This window comes from Schistocerca cancellata, chromosome 5 (assembly GCF_023864275.1).
Source record: "Schistocerca cancellata isolate TAMUIC-IGC-003103 chromosome 5, iqSchCanc2.1, whole genome shotgun sequence".
Taxonomy (NCBI): Eukaryota; Metazoa; Arthropoda; class Insecta; order Orthoptera; family Acrididae; genus Schistocerca; species Schistocerca cancellata.
The window spans coordinates 800,283,198-800,311,181 of NC_064630.1; the positions used below are offsets into that span (position 1 = coordinate 800,283,198).

Below are 27,984 nucleotides of genomic sequence, written 5' to 3' on the forward strand. Positions count from 1 at the left end.
TGCAGACAATGTCACAAATTATGTTAAAGCTATCTTAAACATGAATATTTTAATGTTTTCACTAACTTTTCCAACATATAAGATTTTTCTTGAGAAACTAAATGTCATGACACCAGTAAGATGTGTCTTTTGCATGGATGGTCTCTCATTTTCATAATGGAAAGGAGAATGATACATCACATGCCTATTTACTGCCCAATACATTCTTGTATATATTAAGTGATTGTAGTCTCCTTAGAGGACTTTTTGTCTTACCACTTAAATTGTCTCGATGACAGGGTTTAAGATTTTAGAATTCCATTTCTTGAATACATGTAGAATTCTGAACTTGTTTTATCTCACTGACACACAAACTGCTGGTTCCAGGGGCACACTTCTGTTTTAACTTTGTAAATCCTATTTCCATTTCTGCAGTCCCTAATCCATGAATTAGTAAGTCCTCTCTCAGATTTATTTTTGTGAGTTGTCAATAATCTGGTTTGATGTTTTGTCTTTTATCACAATTTTCTCTGGAAAAAATAGTGACTGATACATCTTTTTGATTTATTTTAATGATTGCTAGTGCCAATTTGTACTACCACACATTGTTTGTCAGTGATTGTTTTACCGTGCAAAATTGGTATGTAAAATAAAATGCTTGCTGAGGAATGGAAAAGGATGTAGTGTCATTGACAGGAAAAGTTAGATAAATATGGAATCAAAGACTTTAAGATGAACTTATTTATTTGAAATGTTTTATTAACAAGGGTCATGTAATAATTGTCAGTAAATGTTAAGGTCAAGTATAACAACTCACTATGAATAAAAAACTCAAGACTTAACAAGGTTCTACTGAATATTTATGTACACATTTATATTTTTCTGCTGCTTATGCAAATGTATTCTTTACATTCAGTTACAAGTAAGTTTTCAGTAATTTTTTTTTTTTTTTGTTTGTATATAATTTTCTTTGCTGCACAGCCTCATTATCTTTGGTTAATATTGTTAAATTTTGTCTGTCTTCTATGACACCTTCAGTTCCTTGCACGTAGAAACACAGCTTTCTGCAGTTGAGGAACGATGATGTGTCTCATTTGGAATTCGCTGTGTAAACAGAAATAAGTGTCATTTCATAAGACTTATACTTTTAATGGCTCTCTCTCTCTCTCTCTCTCTCTCTCTCTCTCACACACACACACACACACACACACACACGAACACGCGCGCTTGTGCACTAGTACACAGCAATGAAGCATAACCCTTAATTTGACTGAGAATCTCAGCCTCTGCGTTTCTATGTTGAGGTTACGACAAGACACTGAACATTATTGAAAGTGTTGTATTTGCTAGTTATACATCAAAGAAATGTAAGCATATGGGAAATGATTTTATTCATCTGAGTAGGCATTATTTATTGCTACATAATTCTATCATTGAGTTAGTTAGTGGCCCACTAACATTACTTTCATTAAAAAAAATTCATGAAGCGGAACACAGTACTTAGGATTTAGTGACTAATCTATATGCAAGTGTAAATAATTGTCATTTATTACAGATGAAAAGTTTCCTTCTAACAGGTGTTACAGGATGTAACGACTGTGTAGGTGGAAAGGTAATAAGTGTTACAGGATGTAATGACTGTGTAGGTGGAAAGGTACAACTTATTCTATAAGATTTGTCTTTCTTTGCCTTTCTTTTGTACACAAAAGAGGGACATTTACATTCTCTTAGTGCAAAGCAACATAGACCTTCACATGAAATATGATGAATTATTCACTGAGCTACCCCAATAATCTTTCCAACTGTAAAAACTGCTCCATGCACCCACATAATACCAATTACTTTAGCTCCATCATTGGTATATCCTACAAGATAAAAGGTAGAGCAACATGTGAAACCACACATATTGTTTAACAACGTACAGATGGTCACCACCTGGCATTTCACATAGGCCACTGCCAAACTAGCTTAGTGCTTGAATGTCATAGAAGAACAGTCAGTGCTGGGAATAACCACTGAGCATAATTTGCAACACAACTCAGGGGAACTAAGAGCCTGCTAGACCAACAGGCAATCTAAATCCTCCCACCTGATACTAGTTCCCATGAACTCTGGAGATGGGAACTTATTCGTGTCATCCCTCTAATCTCCTGAATTTAACCAACATTAACATACAACTCTCCCTTTCTTTTTATTATTATTGTATCTTACTGTTTAATTTAATAATTCACTCAGTTATTTTCTTTATTCCATTATTATCTATATTCCCCAATCTGCCCCTCCCCCCCCCCCCCCCCTCCCACCTAGGTCTCTTCTTCATTTACGCTCTGTCCCCTCATCAGTTTTTAAAAAGCCTAGCCATTTCACTTTTCAGCTCTCTTCCTCTAGCCATTTTTATTTCTCACTCGTCCATTGTACCATCTCCACACTAAACCTGACAGTGCTTATCAGTATACTAAGTTGGACCACCTACTCTCTCTAACACAGGACTGTCCAACCTTTTACCTTACCTGGGTCACACTGGAAGAAGACAAGCATTTTTGGGCTGCACACAGCATACTTAATAAACTGAAAGCTGGCATTAGTTTTTGCTTTCTAGGTGTGTTTATGGTTAGTTCTGGAATTTTGGCTTCTGAATGTGTTTCATGTTGTCTGCGCCATATACAAGGGAGAGTTATTAGGGGCATTGTTTTGGTTCTTCACAAGTTTCATTACTGAATCTTTGGTAACATGGAATGTTTGAGGATTGAACACAAAGTACTCAAAGAAAGTGAAGTAGACATTGCAGCCTACTGGATGACATAGTGGCTTCCCACAAAGTAAATGGCTAGTGCTGGGGTAGCAGTTTCAGTCAATGATAAATGGAGAGAAAAAATTCATGACTACAGCTCCATGAGTGGAAGAATGACACTGAGATTTAAAGTTCCAAAAGCTCATCTAGCAGTTACAGGTTTATGTGACCCAGAGCAGGGAAGGAAGGACAACGATCTTCAGAAAGACAATTTTGTCATCGCTGGTGATTTTAATATTACAGTTGGATACCTACCTATACCAGGAATTGTTAGATTATTTGGAGAAAGGACTCTTTAGTAATAATGGACAGGAATTACGCATATTTGTGTATTTAACAAATTTTACAGAAAGAGACATATTCACAACTTTACACGAAGTGCATGAGAATCAAGGTCTATGACTGATTACACACTAAGTAATGATAAAATGAAAAATCTTATGAAAGGCATACATGTTGATAGAGGAAGCTACATAGGTAATGATTTACTTTTAGGCAGTGAGACATGGTTAGTATCAAAATGGGTAAAAAACAAAGGAACTTCAAAACAAGCCACAAAACGAGTTGTTCAAAGTATATCTCCTGTCAGAATGTAGTAATAGAAAATTGTATCAATACAGACTCTGACAAAATCTTGCTTCACTACCAACAATAAAGACATTGATTTAGAATGGAATAATGTTAACAATAAGACCTGCATCATCAAAGGAGACTCTTGAAGCAGTTGGTGAAAGGAAGAAAGTGGATAGGTAAAGACAGTTCAAAATTATGCACACAGAAATTAAAGAGGGCATTAACCAAAAAGAGATAGCTTACTTGAAGTTTTTGCAGACTGGACATCAGGGAGTTTGGAAGCGTACAGAATATAAAGGAACTCCATGAAACAAGAAGTGCTGCACAAGGACACCAAGAGACATAGGACATGGTCAGAAGCATCACAGAACAAGACGTACACAGTAGACAGCAAAGCTAATACAAATTCATGAATGCCCTAAGCAAAGAAGAAAAACACACTGCTCGATAGACAATGGGTAAATCATTACACAGACAGATGGGTTACACAAACGCCTGATTATTAAACTTGACAAAGTATGAACAATGAAACAGTAGACACAGCTACCAGGAAGAAACTGCAAGAGGCTTCGAAAGATACAAATAACAGTAAAGTTACCAGAAGAGATGGAATAGATGCCAAACTACTCAGAGTTTATCACCAGATAAAAGACTTTTACAGATAATAAATGAGTGTTGGAGGAATTGCAAGGTCCCATATCCAGATGAAGTAATCTCTCCCTTCAAGAAAGAAAAACGAAGCATCTGTAAAAGTTATTGTGGTATCAGTCATTTAAACACTGGCTACAAACTATATTGACAGATAGTCAATAATCATATGAAGGATATCACAGAATGTGTTATTTCTGAGGAACGAAATGGCTTTAGATCACATCATTTGTGCACTGAAAATGTGTAAATAATTAAAAACATTATATAAAAACAGAGAGAATTTAGTCCAGGAACTCATATGGCCCTTATCAACCATGTGAGCCATGATAGCCTATGGAAGATGATGTCTGAATGCGGATATCCTTATCACCTAACACAGGCAGTGAAAAGTCTTTTTAAAAATATGCACATTGTAATAAAGGTAGGACTCAATTAGAAGAAATAGTTGTTAACCAAGGTGTGGCCCAAAGATGTGGATGATCACCTACTCTTTTTAATATCTATATGAAATTCTTCATTTGTAACAGAAAGTGTACAATAAACAAAGGAATTGTGATAGCAAAGATCAGTGTGTGAATGTGCTTCTGTCGGCAGATAGTATTGTTGTCATTCAAACGGATGAAGATGACCTCCAAAGATAAGTATACCAGTATATACAAAATATGCAAGGAGCACAATTTAAAAGTTTCTAGTAATAACACAAAAATAATGGCATTTTGAGGATATAATCCAATCAGACCAAAAATGTTTTAGATAATTAAGTTTAAGGACACGTCTCTGGAATCTCTTACTTAGGCTGTGACGTGAGTTTTGATTATGACTTTGATACTGAAAATGAAATATTTATGTGTGCATCTACATAACTATTCTGCAATTCATAATTGAGTGCCCAGCAGAGACTTCATCAAACCATCTTCAAGCTATTTCTCTAACATTCCACTCTTGAACAGCACACGAAAAAAAAGGAAGAAAAAGACACTTAAATATTTCCATGGGTGCTCTGATTTCTTGTATTTTATTGTAACGAACATTTCTTCCTATGGAGATGGGCACCCATAAAATATTTTTGGTTTCCAAGGAGAAAGATGGTGATTGAAATTCCAGTCTTCCAACAGTGAAAAACACCTTCGTTTTGATAATCGGCAGCTTAAACTTTGTGTCATATCCATTGCACTCCCTCGCCTACTTCAAAATAATACAAAACAAGCTGCCTTTCTTTGAACTTTTTTGATGTCTTCTGTCAGTCTTATCTGATGTGGACCCTGCACCACACTGCAGTACTTCGGACACATAGGTGTAATGTAGGCAGTCTCTTTAGTAGACCTGTTGCACCTTCTAAGTGTTCTGCCAATAAATCGTGGTCTTTTGTTAGCTTTCCCCACAACGTTATCTATATGGTACTCCCAATTTAAGGTATATGTAGTTGTAATCCCTTACTATTTAGTTGAATTCATAGCCTTCATATTGCCTGGATTATTGTGTAACCAAAATTTAGTGGATTCCTTTTAGTACTCTTGTGGGTAATTTCACACTCATCATTATTTATTCAATTGCCACTTTTTGCATCATACTGATATCCAGTCGGAATCATTTTACAATTGTTTTTGGTTCTCTGATGACTTCACCAAGATGATATAGCATGAACTGCAAACAATCTATAGGGGAGAGAGTGTCACTGAAATAATACAGTATTTGGGATGGACATCATTAAAACAAAGGTGTTTTTCGCTGCAGTGGAATCTTCTCATTAAGTTTCAATCAGCAACTTTCTCCTCTGAATGCAGAAATATTTTGTTGAAACCAGCTTATGTAGGGAGACATGGCCATCATAATGAAATAAAGGAAATCAGATCTCGCACAGAAAAATATAGGTGTTTGTTTTTTCTGCACACTATACGCAATTGGAATAATGGATAATATTGTGAAAGTGGTTAGACGAACCCTCCAGGCACTTGAATGTGATTTGCAGAGTATCCTCATAAATGTAGATCTGAGAGTACTGCTCCTGAATTCTTTATATAAATCATAAACAGCAGACAGCCTGCAACACTCCCTTGGGGAATGCCAGATATTACATCTGCTTTACGCAATGACTCAGATACTATGAACTGTGACCTTTCTGACAGGAAATCATAAATCTAGTCACACATCTAAGGTGATACTCCACGGGCACACAATTTGATTACAAGTTGCTTGTGAGGAGTGGAATCAAAAACCTTCTAGAAATATAGAAATGTGGAATTAGTCTGAGATCCCTGTCAACAGCACCCATTGCTTTGTGTGAATGAAGAGCTAATTGTGTTTCATAAGCATGAACCATGGACCTTGCTGTTGGTGGGGAGGCTTGCGTGCCTCAGCGATACAGATAGCCATACCATAGGTACAACCACAACGGAGGGGTATCTGTTGAGAGGCCAGACAAACGTGTGGTTCCTGAAGAGGGGCAGCAGCCTTTTCAGTAGTTGCAAGGGCAACAGTCTCGATGATTGACTGATCTGGCCTTGTAACAATAACCAAAACGGCCTTGCTGTGCTGGTACTGCGAACGGCTGAAAGCAAGGGGAAACTACGGCCGTAATTTTTCCCGAGGGCATGCAGCTTTATTGTATGATTAAATGATGATGGCGTCCTCTTGGGTAAAATATTCCGGAGGTAAAATAGTCCCCCATTTGGATCTCCGGGCGGGGACTACTCAAGAGGATGTAGTTATCAGGAGAAAAAAAACTGGCGTTCTATGGATCGGAGCGTGGAATGTCAGATCCCTTAATCGGGCAGGTAAGTTAGAAAATTTAAAAAGGGAAATGGATAGGTTAAAGTTAGATATAGTGGGAATTAGTGAAGTTCGGGGGCAGGAGGAACAAGACTTTTGGTCAGGCGAATACAGGGCTATAAATACAAAGTAAAATAGGGGTAATGCAGGAGTAGGTTTAATAATGAATAGGAAAATAGGAATGCAGGTAAGCTACTACAAACAGCATAGTGAACGCGTTATTGTGGCCAAGATAGATACGAAGCCCACACCTACTACAGTAGTACAAGTTTATATGCCAACTAGCTCTGCAGATGACGAAGAAATTGAAGAAATGTATGATGAAATAAAATAAATTATTCAGATAGTGAAGGGAGATGAAAATTTAATAGTCATGGGTGACTGGAATTCGAGTGTAGGAAAAGGGAGAGAAGGAAATGTAGTAGGTGAATATGGATTGGGGCTAAGAAATGAAAGAGGAAGCCGCCTGGTAGAATTTTGAACAGAGCCCAACTTAATCATAGCTAACACTAGGTTTAAGAATCATGATAGAAGGTTGTATACATGGAAGAACCCTGGAGATACTAAAAGGTATCAGATAGATTATATAATGGTAAGACAGAGATTTAGGAACCAGGTTTTAAATTGTAAGACATTTTCAGGGGCAGATATGGACTCTGACCACAATCTATTGGTTATGACCTGTAGATTAAAACTGAAGAAACTGCAAAAAGGTAGGAATTTAAGGAGATGGGACCTGGATAAACTGAAAGAACCAGAGGTTGTACAGAGTTTCAGGGAGAGCATAAGGGAACAATTGACAGGAATGGGGGAAAGAAATACAGTAGGAGAAGAATGGGTAGCTTTGGGGGATGAAGTAGTGAAGGCAGCAGAGGATCAAGTAGGTAAAAAGATGAGGGCTAGTAGAAATCCTTGGGTAACAGAAGAAATATTGAATTTATTTGATGAAAGGAGAAAATATAAAAATGCAGTAAATGAAGCAGGCAAAAAGGAATACAAATGTCTCAAAAATGAGATAGACACGAAGTGCAAAATGGCTAAGCAGGGATGGCTAGAGGACAAATGTAAAGATGTAGAGGCTTATCTCACTAGGGGTAAGATAGATACTGCCTACAGGAAAATTAAAGAGACCTTTGGAGATAAGAGAACCACTTGTATGAACATCAAGAGCTCAGATGGAAACTCAGTTCTAAGCAAAGAAGGGAAAGCAGAAAGGTGGAAGGAGTATATAGAGGGTCTATACAAGGGCGATGCACTTGAGGACAATATTATGGAAATGGAAGAGGATGTAGATGAAGATGAAATGGGAGATACGATACTGCGTGAAGAGTTTGACAGAGCACTGAAAGACCTGAGTCGAAACAAGGCCCCCGGAGTAGGCAACATTCCATTGGAACTACTGACGGCCTTGGGAGAGCCAGTCCTGACAAAACTCTACCATCTGGTGAGCAAGATGTATGAAACAGGCGAAATACCCTCAGACTTCAAGAAGAATATAATAATTCCAATCCCAAAGAAAGCAGGTGTTGACAGATGTGAAAATTACCGAACAATCAGTTTAATAAGCCACAGCTGCAAAGTACTGACACGAATTCTTTACAGACGAATGGAAAAACTAGTAGAAGCCGACCTCGGGGAAGATCAGTTTGGATTCCGTAGAAATACTGGAACACGTGAGGCAATACTGACCTTACGACTTATCTTAGAAGAAAGATTAAGGAAAGGCAAACCTACATTTCTAGCATTTGTAGACTTAGAGAAAGCTTTTGACAATGTTGACTGGAATACTCTCTTTCAAATTCTGAAGGTGGCAGGGGTAAAATACAGGGAGCGAAAGGCTATTTACAATTTGTACAGAAACCAGATGGCAGTTATAAGAGTCGAGGGGCATGAAAAGGAAGCAGTGGTTGGGAAGGGAGTGAGACAGGGTTGTAGCCTATCCCCGATGTTATTCAATCTGTATATTGAGCAAGCAGTAAAGGAAACAAAAGAAAAATTTGGAGTAGGAATTAAAATCCATGGAGAAGAAATAAAAACTCTGAGGTTCGCCGATGACATTGTAATTCTGTCAGAGACAGCAAAGGACTTGGAAGAGCTGGTGTCTTGAAGGGAGGATATAAGATGAACATCAACAAAAGCAAAACGAGGATAATGGAATGTAGTCAAATTAAGTCGGGTGATGTTGAGGGTATTAGATTAGGAAATGAGACACTTAAAGTAGTAAAGGAGTTTTGCTATTTGGGGAGCAAAATAACTGATGATGGTCGAAGTAGAGAGGATATAAAATGTAGACTGGCAATGGCAAGGAAAGTGTTTCTGAGGAAGAGAAATTTGTTAACATCGAGTATAGATTTAAGTGTCAGGAAGTCATTTCTGAAAGTATTTGTATGGAGTGTAGCCATGTATGGAAGTGAAACATGGACGGTAAATAGATTGGACAAGAAGAGAATAGAAGCTTTTGAAATGTGGTGCTACAGAAGAATGCTGAAGATTAGATGGGTAGATCACGTAACTAATGAGGAGGTATTGAATAGGATTGGGGAGAAGAGAAGTTTGTGGCACAACTTGACCAGAAGAAGGGATCGGTTGGTAGGACATGTTCTGAGGCATCAAGGGATCACCACTTTAGTATTGGAGGGCAGCGTGGAGGGTAAAAATCGTAGGGGGAGACCAAGAGACGAATACACTAAGCAGATTCAGAAGGATGTAGGTTGCAGTAGGTACTGGGAGATGAAGAAGCTTGCACAGGATAGAGTAGCATAGAGAGCTGCATCAAGCCAGTCTCAGGACTGAAGACCACAACAACAAGCATGGTATATTATGAATCTGTTTTGGCTATTTGTCAATAAATAGTTTTCTTTGAGATAATGCATAAGGTTTGAATATAGTATGCATTCCACAATTGTGCTGCAAATCGATGTTAGTGATATAAGTTTTAATTCAGCAGATTACTCCTATTTTCTTTCTTGAGTACTGGTGTGATCTGTCCAAGTTTCCATTCTTTAGGTATGGGTTTTCCATGAAGCTAACAGTTATATACAGGGTGTATCAAAAATAATCATGTGATTTGGCACATTTGTATTTCTGAAACTCATAAACATATACAATGAATTTTGTTTTTTGATGAACAGGGAACTCATTTTTTTTTTTTCATATCTTTTCATAGGTGTTCAATATGCCCCCCTTGAGATACAGAACATTTGTCAATGTTATATTCAGACTGTTCCCACACTAGAGCAAGCGTATCTTGTGTTACAGCTTTCACAGCAGCTGTTATGTGATACATCAGTTCATTCATTGTTGTTGGTAATGGAGGCATATCTGGGGCATGATAAGCTGTTGAGTGACATGGCAAATGGATTTCTGTGGACTCGTGAAACTATGATGGATGGATTCGACATCTGTGTCAGACATTCGGGGTGGCCTGGCGATTTGCCTTTACACAAACAACCTGTTTCTCAGAATTGTTCATGCCATTGCCTAATGCTCTGTGCTGTAGGAGGATCCATACCACACCTAGTATGAAAGTCATGCTGAACAGTTATTACTAACTCACACTGTGTAAAACATAGAACAGAAAATGCTTTCTGTTGGCCCAAAACAATTTTTAGTAGAACTGAAGTGGAGCACACTGTTGCTACCTAGCGGGAACCATGTAAAATTCAAGAGTTTGATCTTTCCAACAGTATGCTGTTCATGCACATATCTCAAATAATATAATAATTATGATTTTTTAAAATCAGATGATTCTTTTGGGTACACCCTGTATGTTGTTGTTGTTGTGGTCTTGAGTCCTGAGACTGGTTTGATGCAGCTGTCCATGCTACTCTATCCTGTGCAAGCTTCTTCATCTCCCAGTACCTACTGCAAACTAAATCCTTCTGAATCTGCTTGATGTATTCGTCTCTTGGTCTCCCTCTACGATTTTTACCCTCCACGCTGCCCTCCAATACTAAATTGGTGATCCCTTGATGCCTCAGAACATGTCCTACCAATCATTCCCTTCTTCTAGTCAAGTTGTGCCACAAACTTCTCTTCTTCCTAATCCTATTTAATACCTCTTCATTAGTTATGTGATCTACCCATCTAATCTTCAGCATTCTTCTGTAGCACCACATTTCAAAATCTTCTATTCTCTTCTTGCCTAAGCTATTTATCGTCCATGTTTCACTTCCATACATGGCTACACTCCATACAAATACTTTCAGAAATGACTTCCTGACACTTAAATCTATACTCGATGTTAACAAATTTCTCTTCTTCAGAAACGCTTTCCTTGTCATTGTCAGTCTACATTTTATATCCTCTCTACTTCAACCATCATCAGTTATTTTGCTCCCCAAATAGCAAAACTCCTTTACTACTTTAAGTGTCTCATTTCCTAATCTAATACCCTCCGCATCTCCTGACTTAATTCGACTACATTCCATTATCCTCGTTTTGCTTTTGTTGATGTTCATCTTATATCCTCCTTTCAAAACGCTATCCATTCCGTTCAACTGCTCTTCCAAGTCCTTTGCTGTCTCTGACAGAATTACAATGTCATCAGTGAACCTCAAGGTTTTTATTTCTTCCCCATGGATTTTAATACCTACTCTGAATATTTCTTTTGTTTCCTTCACTGCTTGCTCAATATTCAGATTGAATAACATCAGAGAGAGGCTACAACCCTGTCTCACTCCCTTCCCAACCACTGCTTCCCTTTCATGCCCCTCAACTCTTATAACTGCCATTTGGTTTCTTTACAAATTGTAAATAGCCTTTTGCTCCCTGTATTTTACCCCTGCCACCTTCACAATCTGAAAGAGAGCATTCCAGTCAACATTGTCAAAAGCTTTCTCTAAAGTCTACAAATGCTAGAAACGTAGGTTTGCTTTTCCTTAATCTAGCTTCCAAGACAAGTCGTAGGGTCAGTATTGCCTCACTTGTCCCAATATTTCTACAGAATCCAAACTGATCTTCCCCGAGGTTGGCTTCTAGTTTTTCCATTCGTCTGTAAAAAATTCGCGTTAGTATTTTGCAGCCCTGACTTATTAAACTGATAGTTCAGTAATTTTCACATCTGTCAACACCTGCTTTCTTTGGGATTGGAATTATTATATTCTTCTTGAAGTCTGAGGGTATTTCGCCTGTCTCATACATCTTGCTCACCAGATGGTAGAGTTTTGTCAGGACTGGCTCTCCCTAGGCTGTCAGTAGTTCTAATGGAATGTTATCTACTCCTGGGGCCTTGTTTCGACTCAGGTCTTTCAGTGTTCTGTCTAACTCTTCACACAGAATCATATCTCCCATTTCATCTTCATCTATATCCTCTTCCTTTTCCATAATATTTTCCTCAAGTATATCGCCCTTGTAGAGACCTTCTATATACTCCTTCCACCTTTCTGCTTTCCCTTCCTTGATTAGAACTGGGTTTCCCTCTGAGTTCTTGATATTCATGCAAGTGGTTCTCTTTTCTCCAAAGGTCTCTTTAATTTTCCTGTAGGCAGTATCTATTTTACCCCTAGTGAGATAAGCCTCTACATCCTTACATTTGTCCTCTAGCCATCCCTGCTTAGCCATTTTGCACTTCCTGTCAATCTTATTTTTGAGACGTTTGTATTCCTTTTTGCCTGCTTCATTTACTGCATTTTTATATTTTCTCCTTTCATCAAATAAATTCAGTATTTCTTCTGTAACCCACGGATTTCTACTATTCCTCGTCTTTTTACCTACTTGATCCTACTTCATCCCCCAAAGCTACCCATTCTTCTCCTACTGTATTTCTTTCCCCCATTCCTGTCAATTGTTCCCTTATGCTCTCCCTGAAACTCTGGACAACCTCTGGTTTAGTCAGTTTATCCAGGTCCCATCTCCTTAAATTCCCACCTTTTTGCAGTTTCTTCAGTTTTAATCTACAGTTCATAACCAACAGATTGTGGTCAGAGTCAACATCTGCCCCTGCAAATGTCTTACAATTTAAAACCTGGTTCCTAAATCTCTGTCTTACCATTATATAATCTATCTGAAACCTGTCAGTATCTCCAGGCTTCTTCCATGTATACAACCTTCTTTTATGATTCTTGAACCAATTGTTAGCTATGATTAAGTTGTGCTCTGTGCAAAATTCTACCAGGCGGCTTCTTCTTTCATTTCTTACCCCCAATCCATATTCACCTACTACGTTTCCTTCTCTCCCTTTTCCTACTACCGAATTCCAGTCACTCATGACTATTAAGTTTACGTCTCCCTTCACTATCTGAATAATTTCTTTTATTTCATCATACATTTCTTAAATTTCTTTGTCATCTGCAGAGCTAGTTGGCATATAAAGATTTGTTTGCTCCAGACTTAGGTTTTGCAAACAATTTTACAGCACACATCATGCTCGAAACACTTCGTCAGGCCTCACTTTTTTCACTTGCAGCTGGTGTCAATAGCTTCCTGCTACCAGGTTAAGATGCAGCTGAATTGCTTGATGTCAATGGGAGTGATTAAACTGATTTTCTTAAGTGAATGGGCTACACTCTTACAGACCATAGAAAAAGCTGTCCAGTCAGCTTTGGCTATGTGGTGATTTCAAAGTCTCTATAGACATTTACCATCTGCCTCACCCATAGGAGTTGGTCACAGATTTGACTGCGGTTCAATTCTTTTTGTAAACCAAACTGGCCAAAGCCTACTCTCATATTCCATTGAGTGAGGCATAAAACAGTTTCTTGTGGTTAGTACCAGGTGTAACAGTACGAAATGAACGTTAAGATACAAATGTGTTGATAGGGAACAGTTTTTTGTTGATATGACATCTGTCGAAGATATTTAGTATACATAAAGTCACGGAGCAAACAACATCATATGTTTTCATCGTGTTAACAATGTCAAATTTTGTACCAGAAAGTGATCATTGGAAAAAAAGTGCTGCAGAGTCACATCAAATGCTTGTTGAGGCATACGATGATCATGCTCTATCAGAAGCAACATGCAAAAGATGGTTTCAACAGTTCAGAAATAACGATTTTGATGTGAGAAATGAAGAACGTGGAAGACCACCAAAAAAGTTCGAAAACACCAAATTGCAATCAATATTGGATGAAGATGATACTTTGAGTCAGAAGCAAATGGCAGCAATTCTAAATGTTGCACAACAAACAATTTCTGACCGTTTGAAAGCTATGGGAAAGATCCAAAAGTGTGGAAAATGGGTGCCACATGAATTGAATGAAAGACAGATGGAAAACCGAAAAACCATTTGTCAAATTTTGCTTCAAAGACATGAAAGAAAATCAGTTTTGCATGGAATTGTTACTGTTGATGAAAAATGGATTTATTTTAAGAATCCTACATGGGAAAAATCATGGGTTAATCTGGGTAAACCATCAACATCGACTGCAAAATGAGATCGATTCAGCAAGAAGACAATGCTCTGTGTTTGGTGGGATCAGAAAGGTGTGATGTATCATGAGCTTCTAAAACCTGGTGAAACTGTGAATACTAATTGCTACAGACAACAAATGATCAATTTGAACTATGGATTGATCGAAAAAAGACCAGATTGGGCCAGAAGACATGGCAAAGTAATTTTTTGACACGACAATGCACCTGCGCACAAAGTAAAACTGGTTCAGGATACAATCAAAACACTTGGCTGGGAGCGGCTACCCCACCCGCCGTATTCACCAGACTTGGCCCCTTCCGACTACCATTTGTTTTCATCAATGGGACACACATTGGCTGAGAAACACTTTGATCCCTACGAAGAAGTCGAAAATTAGGTGTCTGATTGGTTTGCTTCAAAAGACAAATGTTTCATTTGGCGTGGTGTCCACAGATTGCCAGAAAGATGGTAAAATGTATAGAAAGCAATGGTCAGTACTTTGAATAAAATGTTTTTACTTTTCAATTCAAAATTAGTGTTTAATTTTTATAAAAAAACGTTCATTTCATACCGGTACACCTGGTATGCCTTTTGCTTCTGTCAGTATCAGCAGCTAATGTTTGTTGTCACTAGTGCACCTGCCATCTTCTAACATTTTTTTTACACCAAGTGAAAACAGTTGTCCCTTATTATATGAACTATTTGAAGATATCATGATGACAGATGCTACCATGGAGGATCACTTATGTAACCTTAGTTCTTTATTTACTGTTCTACAGGCCACAGGTATCAAAGTAATCTCACTAAATCTCACTTTTTCCAGACTTCCATTGCTTACTTAGGCCATGAAATTTCCTTGCGCGGCATGCACCCCATGGAACAATATGTCTCCACCATTACAGCTTTGCCTTATATGTCTAATCCATGAGAACTTCCAGGCATTACTCAGTAAAGTGGTGAAATATCACAAGTTTGTTTCCAGAACAGCTACTGTTGGCCAACCCTTGTATCTGTCACTTCAGTAATTTGCTCCTTTTGTTTGCTATGCATCCTGTGGATGTGCTTATGTGCAGCTGAAGGATAGCCTTCTCTTTGCACTGTGTCTTGTAACAATTCAACACAGCAAGCATCTGGTCCTGGTCATGGACACGTCCGAGCACAGGGTGGGGGCAGTTCTGGACCATTGGAATTCAGATGCCTCTGAACAGCCAGCTGCCTATGTGTTGGAACACTAATCTTGGCTCAACAAGATTATTCTCAGATTACCCACCATATGCCCTTGGTCTCTCTTTGTAGCCAATTGACGTCCTTCCCAGACAAAGCCTCACATCATCTTTGGAGTTTGGCTCTGTACTTGTCCTGGTACAGTTATGAGATCCAGTTTTGTCCCATGTCACAACATGTAAATCTGAATTTTCTATCCTGGCTCCCCATGGGCCTTGACACTCATCCAACCAGGAGGAACTGCTTTGTTTTCTCCGGATATGGAAGCAAGGCACACAGTGGATGACTTCCCCTTCACCAGTTACTTTATTGCTTCTGCTGTGGTGATGGTACTCGTACTCTGCCAGATGCATGATACAACATGGGTTGCCTAACCATCTACCAAACCAGGGATTGGACCTGCTTTGGAATTTTAACATGTTGCACTCTCACCTCTTCTTCTTGGATGGCATTATTCTCCTGTCAATGGAAGGATTTATTAATGTGTCATGGTTCCACCAGCTCTGTGGTGGGTTATGCTCTGTTTATTACATCAGGAGCCACTGGGGGATCTCTTGGACAAAACCATTTGCATGCCACCATGTGATCTGGTTGGGATTCGATTGGTGGAAATCCTTGCCATGGCCGGCCGCAAGTGTTCATATCAGTAGGTGGCATCACACACTATTTGTCTCAATGGCTGGCCACTACATGGACTTGGTAAAGAGCCCACATTTATTTTGACTGCCCTTTTTAGACACTTTTTGGTTACTGGCAGTTGATGTTTTTCCTCAGTTTCCTTAAGTCATTTGTTGTCTGTCAGTGACAGCAGACATGACTGCCCAGGTCCTGTTGAAGATATTGTCCATACAATGGTTGCCTTGCTCCCTGTTTTTGGACAATGGTCCTCATTATGTGGCACAGTCATTTAAGTACACAATGGCATTTACCATGTCATGGTGCATCCCTTCCATCTGCAGTTGTACAGTGAGGTGGAACAGTTTATCCAAATTTTTAAGACACAGTTGTGCAAGTCCATAGGAGAATTCCTGGCTAAGAGGGCCCTTACTTTTTTGTTTAAGTTCAATAATGCCAATTGGAACCAAGAGTCCAGCTGAGCTCCTGCGCAGCCGTGCTGCAGATGCTGCCCAACCTCTTGCTGCCACAGGCAGGTGTCTCCCAGAGGCAGCGCCAGTTTTGTTGATGTTTGCATCCAGCTCAACATTCTGGCCAGCGTATTTGGATGGTAACCTCCCCCCCCCCCCCCCCCCCCGGATTTTATCCATCATCCACAGCAAGTGTGGTCACTGCATCTTCTTAGTTCCAACTGAATATCAATTTTTGGCATACCACCAGAACCAGTTTAATCCCAGGATGGGTGCCAGGGGCTCGTCCTGGCTGCCTGTTTCTTCATCAGCCCTGGCTGCTCAGAGGACAAACAGACATGGTTGTGCCCACCTACAACAGCAGTCGAGACTTCATCATCAGCAACAGCAGGTTTGCTTCCTGAATCTGGTACCAGTGCCTCCCACTGTGCCGAGCAGGTGTAGCCATCAGTGGGGATGGGAGCCGGGCCTCTTGTCACCTGAAACTCTCTTCTCCAGTCCACTGACATCACTGCTTAGTCCATTGCCCCTTATCATGGCTCCTGTCTCACTGGTGCTGGTCCTGACCACTGGTCATCCTAAGGCCTTGTCCCACTCACTGTTATCCATACTCGCTAGTCTGGGCAGATTGGGAGCTTCTCAAGCCTTTGGCTACTGCCCCCAACACCTCTTCAGTCACAGTATCATGGACACTGTGACTGGTCTTTCCCCCCACAATGAAGGAGGAGTGTAGTAACCTGCCAGTTACTACATGCAAGCTGGGAGTTACTACATACAAGATGGGCCACTACGGCAAGCTTCGTGCATGCAGACATTCAAATGATGCCCCTGCAGCTACCCGAGGTGGCTGCCAGTGCAGTCCAGTCCTGACTGCCATCACCACATCTACTATGCACACACAGCACTACACCAGTGATACCTGATGTGGGTAGCATCTTTATAAGGACATGAGGACATGCATGGGTCTCTGGGCCCTCAGTTGTTAAATGTGTTTGGGGCTTGTAAACTACTTTCATTGTATGCTTGTTGAGGTTACTCCATGACCCAAACAAACTGGATCTCTTTTACAGCTAAACGTTTCCTTGTGTTTATAGTTAGAATACATGACAACTTAAACATTTGGTGAGTAGTTTAAAGTTAACAAGAAACCAGACACTGTAAACAACTAGAGCTAGCACATAATCAAAGATGACCAATGCCAGACATTATTGCTAGTGAAATATTAATTTAATCTAGCACTGTTTGCTCACCTGTTGTAATTAACAAATAGTTCACTATCGACATCACCTGGCATTTGTTATTTTTAACAGGATTGGTTATATTTTGAGGGAACATGGTGTGAAGTGTGCTTTTTGGTAAGTAACTGAGATTAGGCCCCCTGCAGCAAATGTTATGGATAATCTTGGTTTGCACAGGCTGGTGTCTACCGTATATCATGTAGCTGTGGCATGTCATACATCAGTCAGACCTCAGGACCTTGGAGGACCTGTGTATAAGAGTATAAGTGTATAAGAGTATAAGTGTATAAGAGTATAAGTGTTAAACATGCTTACAACAGCTGAGAAAATCTGCAATTGTAGAACATCACTTTGATACCAGTCATTGCATGGCATGTAACACCACATGTATTCTAGCATGCACTTTCAGTTACTGGGATAGTATTGTTAAGGAAGATATAAAGATTAAATCGCAAGTGACTTTATAAACAGGGTTGGAGGTTGTTGCTTAAATTCTGTTTATCAATAGAGTTGGAGGTTATTGCTTAAATTCTGCCTGGTATCTTTCTCTCACCCACCTCAAACGCCGGAGGGGAAGAGGTAGTGCCAGTTGCTCACCTGTTAGTTATTTCACAATTGAAAACGTGTCAATCTGTTTAGTTTTAGTTTTGTGGTGACACTATTTGTTTACAGTGCATTGTCTTTCTTGACACATCATATTTAGTTTCAAGTTAATGTAACCCTGTCCACCAAGGTTTCCCTTGTCTCATTTGTGTATTGAAAATAATTAGGTGAATTCTGATTTATTCATTTCATAAGATATATATGATAATCATTTGATTAAAGTACAGGAGACACGTCACATATGCTTAATACAATTTCACTGATACGGAGTAGTATTTAAACATTAAACTAGATAAAACTGCTAAAATATTCTGTTAAACCTTCATGAAATCTTCAACTGAGTAGTAGCATCACTGTAATAGGACATCATGTAGCTTTCCTTTCAGGGAATCTAGGTGCATGCTTAGAATGTTCCTGGCTTTTAGTTCATTGTAAATTTTCATTACCATACTCTGGGGAGTCTAAGGGTATAGGTTTAAATAATGACCAGGAAGCATAAAATTATCTTTATTTCTTGTATTGTAAGTGTTATAGCAATTCTCCTTGCATAATTTTAAATTGCTATATAAGAAAATGATACTATCACAGACATATAGGGAGAGAACTGCTAAGAATTTCAGTTTTTTAAATACTGGATAACATCATTTTCTTGGCTGCACAACATGTTCTAATAATTATTTATTATTTATTATTATATATTATTTATTATTATTTATTATTATTATTATTTACTATTATTTATTATTTATTATAATTAATTCAGTATGCTCATTGGGTTCACCTTTTGAAATATTAGCGGTCATTGGTGACATTACATTCTAGTAAGTGATTTTAATATCATGTATGAACTTGGAAATGTATTGGATTAATGCTTACAGCATATATTCTATCTTAATACATGTCTCATTACATTCACAAATATCTGACATGCTTTGGTGCCTGCTTATAATTCAGTAGTTTCAATTCAGCTTTGTTGTAAAGTCATCCTAACCTTCATGAACCTAAACCACTATTAAATGACGCACAAGTTGATTTGGTCATTGCTTTGATTGTACAAGTTATGGGAGAGTGTTGAGTTCTTGGTATGACCTCAGCCATATTGCTAGTTTGGGCAACTTCTCCTTTGGAAATACTGGTTGTATTTTTGCATCTTCTCTATGTATCCCTGATAAAGATGCTGCTTGCTTAGGATCATATGTTAGCTTCAGTCCTCTCTTCCTCAGACACTGTAGATACTCGTTGTTTCTGTCTGTCAATTTAGATCCCAAAAGTATGCTTTGGCAGTTAAAAACATCCATCATTTTTTGTCATTTTGTGCAAATCATTAGTGCATGATTAGAGCTCAATTGTCAGAATCTCGATATTATTGCTGGATGTCATCTATAACAATGTTACACCATGGTCTGACCAAAAGAAATAATTTCAAAGGAGACTATGCTCTTGGGAAAATGTAGCATACTACTATGTAGGCAGTAACAAGTTAGTGGAGTTTATTACAATATTTAATTTAAAGAAGTGGCTTGAGTTACCTGCTTTTCATTGTTGTAGAAGAAGAGAACTGACAGAGGAGAGCCAAAAATATTACATCAAAAGCAAGAGCAAGATGAGAAAGAGAGTAATTTTGCTCAGAAAGAATAAAAAGTATTTATATGTGTACAAAAGATAAAAATTTTCAATTACAATTGAAAGAAAAGGTGCAGAATGCAAGAATGAAAAATTCCTTTCCATTCCTCCCCATCCAACAACAATGTTCCTACCCCCAGACCACACAGAAGCATCCCCCTTGTCACCCAATATTATCCTGGCCTCAAAAACATCAACAAGTTACTCCGCCAGGGATATGACTTTCTCAAGTCAACCCCTGAAATGAGATCATCCCTTGACAAAATTCTCCCCACACCACCCAGAGTTGCCTTTCGTCGCCCCCCCTAACCTCCGTAACATCCTTGTTAAACCCTACAATATTCCCAGACTACCTTCTCTACCCAGCTGTTCCTACCCCTGTAACCGACCCTGCTGCAAAACCTGCACCATGCATCCCCCCACTACCACCTACTCCAGCCCTGCTACTGGTAAAACATACACAATTCAAGGCAGGGCCACGTGTGAAACTACACATGTCATTTATCAACTGACATGCCTGCACTGCACAGCCTTTTAGATCGTTATGACAACAACTAAACTGGCTGAGCGCATGAATGGACACAGACAAACTGTCCGCCTAGGAGATGCCCAATACCCAGTAGCGGAGCATGCCCTCCAGCATAATTCTAAGGACCTAGGAACCTGCTACACCGTATGTGCCATTTGACTTCTCCCACCCAACACCAGTCCCTCGGAACTGCGGAGATGGGAACTTGCACTCCAACACATCCTTTCATCCCGCCATCCCCCTGGACTGAACCTACGTTAAACAACCTCACTCCTATTTACTCTTCAGTTTTCTCCTCTTTCCGTTTCCTCTTTAGCCATTCATGCATCTTTTCATCCTACATAGTTGTGTTTATCTTTATACTATATACGTCTTTACTTCTGTATGCATCCTCTCTGGTTTGAAGTTGGCACAGTACTTATAGTAGAATATCTTTGGCTTCCCTCTGACAACCATGCCTCCATCCTTGCTACCCTTCCTATTTTTCGTTCCCTGTTGCTTCATAACCTGGGTTGTGAGTAACTGAATCTGCTTTCCCTTCTTCCCTTTCTTTCCCCTCTCTCCTCCCTGATGAAGGAACATTTGTTCCGAAAGCTAGGAACGTAAATTTTCGGTTCTGTTTTTTTTTTGTATCTATCGGCTGTACTGAGCTGAGGTAAGTACTGGCCAGCCCCTCTATCTCTTTGTTAGTATTTGTTTCACATCTTTATATGAGATTTTCCATTAATCATTTAGAATGAAAAATAGAACAAACTTAAATCTGAACACATGTCAAGCAGAGGACTTGTTGAAGAGAATAAGGAGGAGCCAATCACATCAATATAAATCAAAATGGCTAATGATTACCTGTGTAATAACTTTGTGAGTTTAGCATCACAATATTCTAATTTCATGTACACATTTTCTGCCCCATACACTTTGTACTGTATCCCTTCCTTCTTTGTGTGAGTCTGTTTCTACAAATATACAAATTAGACACCATTCGACATGCACAGTGAACATATCTAATTATTATAATATTGTCATTTACATTACTGTAGTTAGCTTTCAGAAAGTCAGTACGTAATTACAAACCAGACTGTTATTGTTCTGGAACAACAAGGGATAGCTGATGTCAATAACAGGAGCTTCAGGTGAACGAGGTGTTGTGGGCCTGTTATCTGGTTCGGAACAGCCAAGCAGCCAGTAGGTTGTTAGTCGACCTTTTCCTTTTAGTTCTACTTCACCCCTGAGCTCCAGCTTGAATGTGCCAAATTTCTCCAGGATCTCTTTTGTTGAGCTGCTCACATGGATTCGAAGTGCTGAAAAGTGATATAGTTAATTCAAGAATGTTTGTCATTAAAAATGCATGTAATGAAACATAGTTTCTGGACTATTGTGACCATTATTCCTTTAAAAAAGTAATGATGCTGGCATACCTAAGGCATAAACATTACGTGGGTAACTGCGCTAAAGCAGCAATACCTGGTAAGATAACTGAAAAATCTGCATTGTGCACATATCTTCATCTCTTTATTAAGTTGATATGGAAGCCTCCCATTTTGTGACTTTATTTCTAGTGGCTTGCCTATACAACCTGTAAGTTTTATCACTTTTGGGGTTCACAATTTTTGAGGTCGACATGGGTGGAGTTTACCAAAGACTTATTTACTACAAAGTAAGTGATATTTGAACAATTTTTACCTCAGAAGGGATGCCTGATCCATTATTATGTTAACTGCCATTTAAAAGAGCATCTTTTTCTGTGCAAAATATGAAATTTTCAGAAATCCTTTTTTTCCTTGAAGGTCTACAGTTATCTAGTAAAGTTGTTCATACAAACCAACATTTTGGAGTATCATAAAAGATGGGATTTTTAAGTAGTAGCAGCCAGCCACAATATAATTGAAAGCTTGTGTTGGTCCATGGCACCTTTTGCCACTACCAGTTAGTAAAAAAACTGGCATATTCATAGCCAAGAGGCCATGATGATACCCAGGCAAAGTCCAACCAGAGGTAGGGGACTTCGTCCAGGTGAGCTGCTTAGTAAAGTAAGTGTGGGTTTCTTAAACAAGTCCTAACACTTTGTAGAACTTAGCAAAATTTTGCAAGCCTGATGTTGGGGTAGCTTTATGATTCCCAAGCTGGTATAATTACTTTCTTGAGAAAGCACCAGTGCTGCAGTGATAAATTTTTCTTCGACTTTCCGGGAAACTGTACTGCTGACCCCATATTGTTGTAGATGGCACTAGTAGGTGCTGATCAGGTCTCCAGTGTGTATATTTTTAAACTGGCTAGTAAAACAATCATGAAATCCCATGGGATGCATGAAATTCATAAATGCATCATTCTCCTCAAATAAGGTTTCACAAACACTGACAATCCACCAGCTGCATGCATATAACATATTGCCTTGGTGGTGTGCTGGGGCATCATCAGTTGGTTCAGATATTTTGACAAGTGACAAAATGTCCCCCCACAAATTTTTCACTTGATTTCTTTTATTTTTTTCTCCAGATTAGGTGAAATCAACTTTTCATATTACATTGTAATGTCAACCTTTAAAACCAAATAACACTTTTTCTCTTAGAAGCTGTGGATGATTCAATTTGGGCCTTCTCAACCAAAATTTATTCAATTTTATTCAAGTTTTGCTCACAGAATGTTTACAAACCAAGGGTGTGAAGATTTAGTTTTCCTTTGGGTGCTGTACACTAGCATTTGCTGCCAATCATTGTACAGTGTCTCCAACTCCACCACATACAGATTTTCCATGGTTTGTTGCAAAAGGTTCTGTTCAGTATTTACACTAAGTTTTTTGAGGTGGTAGCACAGATTGGTGAAATTTTTGAACTACATGCTTTTTCTACAGATTTGTAATTTTTTGTTTCAATAAACCTATAAGTTTTGGCAGAAGGCTGTCAATAATTATGTAAAAACTTTGTGTGTGTTTGCTGATTTTTGATGAAATAGACAATGAGTGCACCATAACTTCACAGTTTTTCCAGTGAAAACCTGGGATACATCTTGGAGAACAAAGGAGTAATTCCATGCAGAATGAAGCAATGTGAATACTCAACAAGGCTAAAGGCTTTGCTTCACTGTTTTTAGATGTTTTTGATTTGTTCAAACAAAGTGATGAGTGATCTAGTCAGAGATTTTTGATGCCATGTCTCCCACAAAATCATCTACTGGTAATAGCTTAGTTTCATGTGATGTATGATCTGTTTTAATCCACATTTTTTCTCCACAATTTATTCATATGTATTCAAATCCAGTTTGTCCAGGGGTCTCATACTAATTCAGCATGCAAGCTTTTGATTCAGTATTGCAAAGTGTCAGAGTTATCAAAAATTGGTAGTCATTATCAATGATAACACTAGCAAGCATGAATTTCACATTATTGCAAACTGTGTACACCCTCACTGAGGGGTATGCCTGTGTACTGGTGAACAATGCATGTTCCTTTCACATTGCTTCTCCCATCAGTTCTGACTTGAACCCAATCCTTTCTGTCAGGACAGTACCTACTGAACTCATCATCCTCAAAAATTCAAGTGCATCCTTTTCACTTTTCAACTTATAATAGTTTTAATCATTCTCTCAGTGACATAATATCCTGTTGAGATTTTTCATGGACCAGCCTCCTTAGTGCAACTACGAGAATCTGAATTTTCTCAGCATGAGTAGAAGTATGCATTTTTCCTTTAAAGTCTGGCAACATAATCAGATTAATTTAGCAGAACCTGCTGGCTGCGGCAATTCATTAGCTTGGACACCACTTGGTTGCTTATTAAGCTTTGTGCTTGATTAACTTTGCATATTATGTAGCCTTTTAAATCACTTTTAGTAACCCTTTGAATTTTAAGAGGGGGAGCCCTAAGAGAACTCAAAAACTGTTACTGAACTTATCACATGCTTCCATTTGCATGTCTTCATCCGATGAAGTAAAAGCTATAACAACAATTAATTTGTAACAAACTTTCACATGACACTTTGAACATAACTTTTGTCCAGCTGATGTTTTTTTGCTGATTTTCTAGAATTTTATTAACCCATCTCAATTTTTTGAACTGGATGATTCTTCTTTGAAAAAAGGATTATAACCTGATCTCTGCAGAGATTCAAAAATGCCAGCAAAGTATCTTTATGATGATGACAAATTGCACTGTCGTCACTGAATCTCAAGCTAGAACAACTTAACATTAGTTTCTTGTGCTCTGGAGAACAAACTTGGACATTTAGCAGCCTCTTGCTGGAATTATATGTCAGTAAATGACAACATGAAGCAATCAAATATCACAATAACACTTTGGTATGTCTTCATTTGCTGAATCCATCAGATTCAAATCAACAGTATTAAGTAACTACAAATCTAATGCTTAATTAATTTTCAAAGGTGATTTCCTTTTTCTTGTGTAATTTGGTCTAAAAAGTTGAAAACTTACAGAATAAGTCTAATGTTTCATAATTATGTTATATGTGGGACATGACACACTCGAAATTAGACTAACCTAACATAAAAGTAATTATGCACATGAGAAAATGACTAATGCTTCAGATTGTGACAAAGCAAGCTGGGATCTCTTTACTTCCTCTCTTGTTTTGCCTTCAGCCTCTTTAAATTCATTTTATTTTCAATTTTGACTAATTGCCGTTAACATACATGGGTATAATCTGCATTTTTATAAAAGAGGAAAGTTGGCTCTCTTTCTTAAGAAATATAGCACCTGATTTAATTTTATCCTTAGTTTTGTGTATGTAATCAATTTCATATATCCAAAAACAAAGATGATGTAACTTACCAAACGAAGCGCTGGCATGTTGATAGACGCACAAACAAACACAAACACACACACAAAATTCAGGCTTTTGCAACCAACGGTTGCTTCATCAGGAAAGAGGAAAGGAGAGGGAAAGACGAAAGGATGTGGGTTTTAAGGGAGAGGGTAAGGAATCATTCCAATCCCGGGAATGACATGTATATGTGCGGATGGATATGTGTGTGTGTGTGTGTGTGTGTGTGTGTGTGTGTGTGTGTGTGTGTGTGTGTGTGTGTGTGCGCGCGAGTGTATACCTGTCCTTTTTTCCCCCTAAGGTACGTCTTTCCGCTCCCAGGATTGGAATGGCTCCTTACCCTCTCCCTTAAAACCCACAACCTTTCGTCTTTCCCTCTCCTTCCCTCTTTCCTGATGAAGCAACCGTTGGTTGCGAAAGCCTGAATTTTGTGTGTGTGTTTGTGTTTGTTTGTGTGTCTATCAACATGCCAACGCTTTTATTTGGTAAGTTACATCATCTTTGTTTTTAGATATATTTTTCCCACGTGGAATTTTCCCTCTATTATAATCAATTTCTTAATTTATTTTGACTATTCCTAGTTAATATCTTTTGTTATAGGGCAAAATCAGTAATTGTTTCATGACTTAAATGCTATTTTATAGGGCAAAATCAGTAATTGTTTCATGACTTAAATGCTATTGTTGACTTATAAACAAATATAAATTCTATAATAATTATAAACATTAAGATGAAGAACTACTAGGATTCTTAAAGTAATTATTTGGTTCCATTCGAAAACACACCAAAAAAGCCAGCCCTTATTTAATTCCAAAATTATTATCAGATTTGTCAAAAGCTTTGTATGCATAACTATATCTGTTATTTCATCATTTAAACAAATTATTTGGCCTAGATTAGTGGTAGTATGAACTGTTAAAAAGGAGGAAACTGTCAATGTATTCAGCTAATTGAATGAGTTATTTTTTAATTGTAATTTCTGTAACTTAAACATTAAAAAATGTATAGTTTCAGCACCTATTGCTGTGAGGATACATAAAGGCCCACATTTTGGTCCTGAGACAGCCAGTCCACAGCCGATTTTCAGACGGGAAGTCTGTATCAGTTAGAATAATAATAATGCATTACCTTAACAGTGGAATTAGTGTAACACAAATAGGTCATGTGTTAAAACAATGACAGTGTCTGTTCAGTTTATTTGAGAAATAGTGTCACACATACCATATTATTCTTCAAGGACTGTGAACTGTGTGGTTAGATTTTTACCGATCATAGGTGTTCAACAGCAAACTATTATAGCAGTATACCGATGTTTGCCTGCAAACTATTAATGAGACTTATCAAAAGTTACCAATAGTGAACTGGCAATATAACTGTAATATTGTGGGGAGGGGGGTTGTGAACGGTGAAAGTAAAAAACTGTGAAACGCAACTGGGCAGCTGTCAGCTACATCATTCACAGTAGTCAGTGTTGAATTTCCATCCCACGTTTTTCAGCCAGTATAACAATGCAATATGTCGACACTAAGGACTATCAACGACGAAACAAAACAGGCAAACGTCACAAGATATTAAACTTCCTGGCAGATTAAAACTGTGTGCTGGACCGAGACTCGAACTCGGGAACTTTGCCTTTCACAGGCCAGTGCTCTACCAACTGAGCTACCCAAGCACGACTCACGCCCCATCCTCACAGCTTACCTTCTGCCAGTACCTCATCTCCTACCTTCCAAACTTTACAGAAGCTGTCCTGCGAACCTTTCAGAACTAGCACTCCTGAAAGAAAGGATATTGCGGACATGGCTTAGCCACAGCGTAGGGAATGTTTCCAGAATGAGATTTTCACTCTGCAGCGGAGTGTGCGCTGATATGAAACTTCCTGGCAGATTAAAACTGTGTGCCGGACCGAGACTCGAACTCTGGACCTTTGCCTTTCGTGGGCAAGTGTTCTACCAACTGAGCTACCCAAGCACAACTCATGCCCTGTCCTCACAGCTTTAGTTTCATATCAGCGCACACTCCGCTGTAGAGTGAAAATCTCATTCTGGAAACATCCCCTAGGCTGTGGCTAAGCCATGTCTCCGCAATATCCTTTCTTTCAGGAGTGCTAGTTCTGCAAGGTTCACAGGAGAGCTTCTGTAAAGTTGGACAGGTAGGAGATGAGGTACTGGCAGAAGTACAGCTGTGAGGACGGGGCATGAGTCGTACTTGGGTAGCTCAGATGGTAGAGCAGTTGCCCGTGGAAAGCAAAGGTCCAGAGTTGGAGTCTCGGTCCGGCACACAGTTTTAATTTGCCAGGAAGTTTCATATCAGCGCACACTCCACTGCAGAGTGAAAATCTCATTCTGGTCACAAGATATTGTTGGAACAACTATCATAGTTAATAATTGTTGCAACACTTTCCTCTCAAAGAACATACGAGGCCAGGATATGTGGCTACCAATATGGAAACATTTATAATGTATTCGATATGAGAGGGGACTAAGTTTGCAAACAATTAATTTTTCATCTTTATGTCCCTGTTTAAGGAATGACTCTACAATCATCTGCATGAGGAACTGTAATGGATAATTTTAGACCAATTCGTGGGAATTTGATATTTTGTAAAGAAAAGACACACTTGCTAATGGTAGCAACTGTAATATGGAAAAAAAGAGACAGCATTGGTCGTATATTTTTACTATCGCAAAATCGATTTTCTGTCACTGAGTGACCATCTTCAGTGCTAGAAGTTAAAAATTTTTTTCACATTACGATCAGAGAGTACAACATAGAAAATCACAATTGCA

At 38.7% G+C, this 27,984-nt stretch overlaps 1 protein-coding gene across 1 annotated transcript in view; it reads right to left on the reverse strand.

Annotated features, from left to right (window-relative positions):
* Nucleotides 1–889: 889 nt before the first annotated feature.
* LOC126188809 (atrial natriuretic peptide receptor 1) overlaps nt 890–27,984 on the reverse strand; it is a 783,072-nt gene continuing 755,977 nt past the window's right edge. Inside the window, exons 24-25 of the mRNA XM_049930422.1 lie at nt 21,494–21,720; nt 890–1,083 (exon numbers count right to left, since the gene is read on the reverse strand). Of these exons, the coding sequence (XP_049786379.1) occupies nt 1,003–1,083; nt 21,494–21,720 (308 nt within the window). The 3' untranslated portion in view covers nt 890–1,002. The remainder of the gene's footprint in view (nt 1,084–21,493; nt 21,721–27,984) is intronic.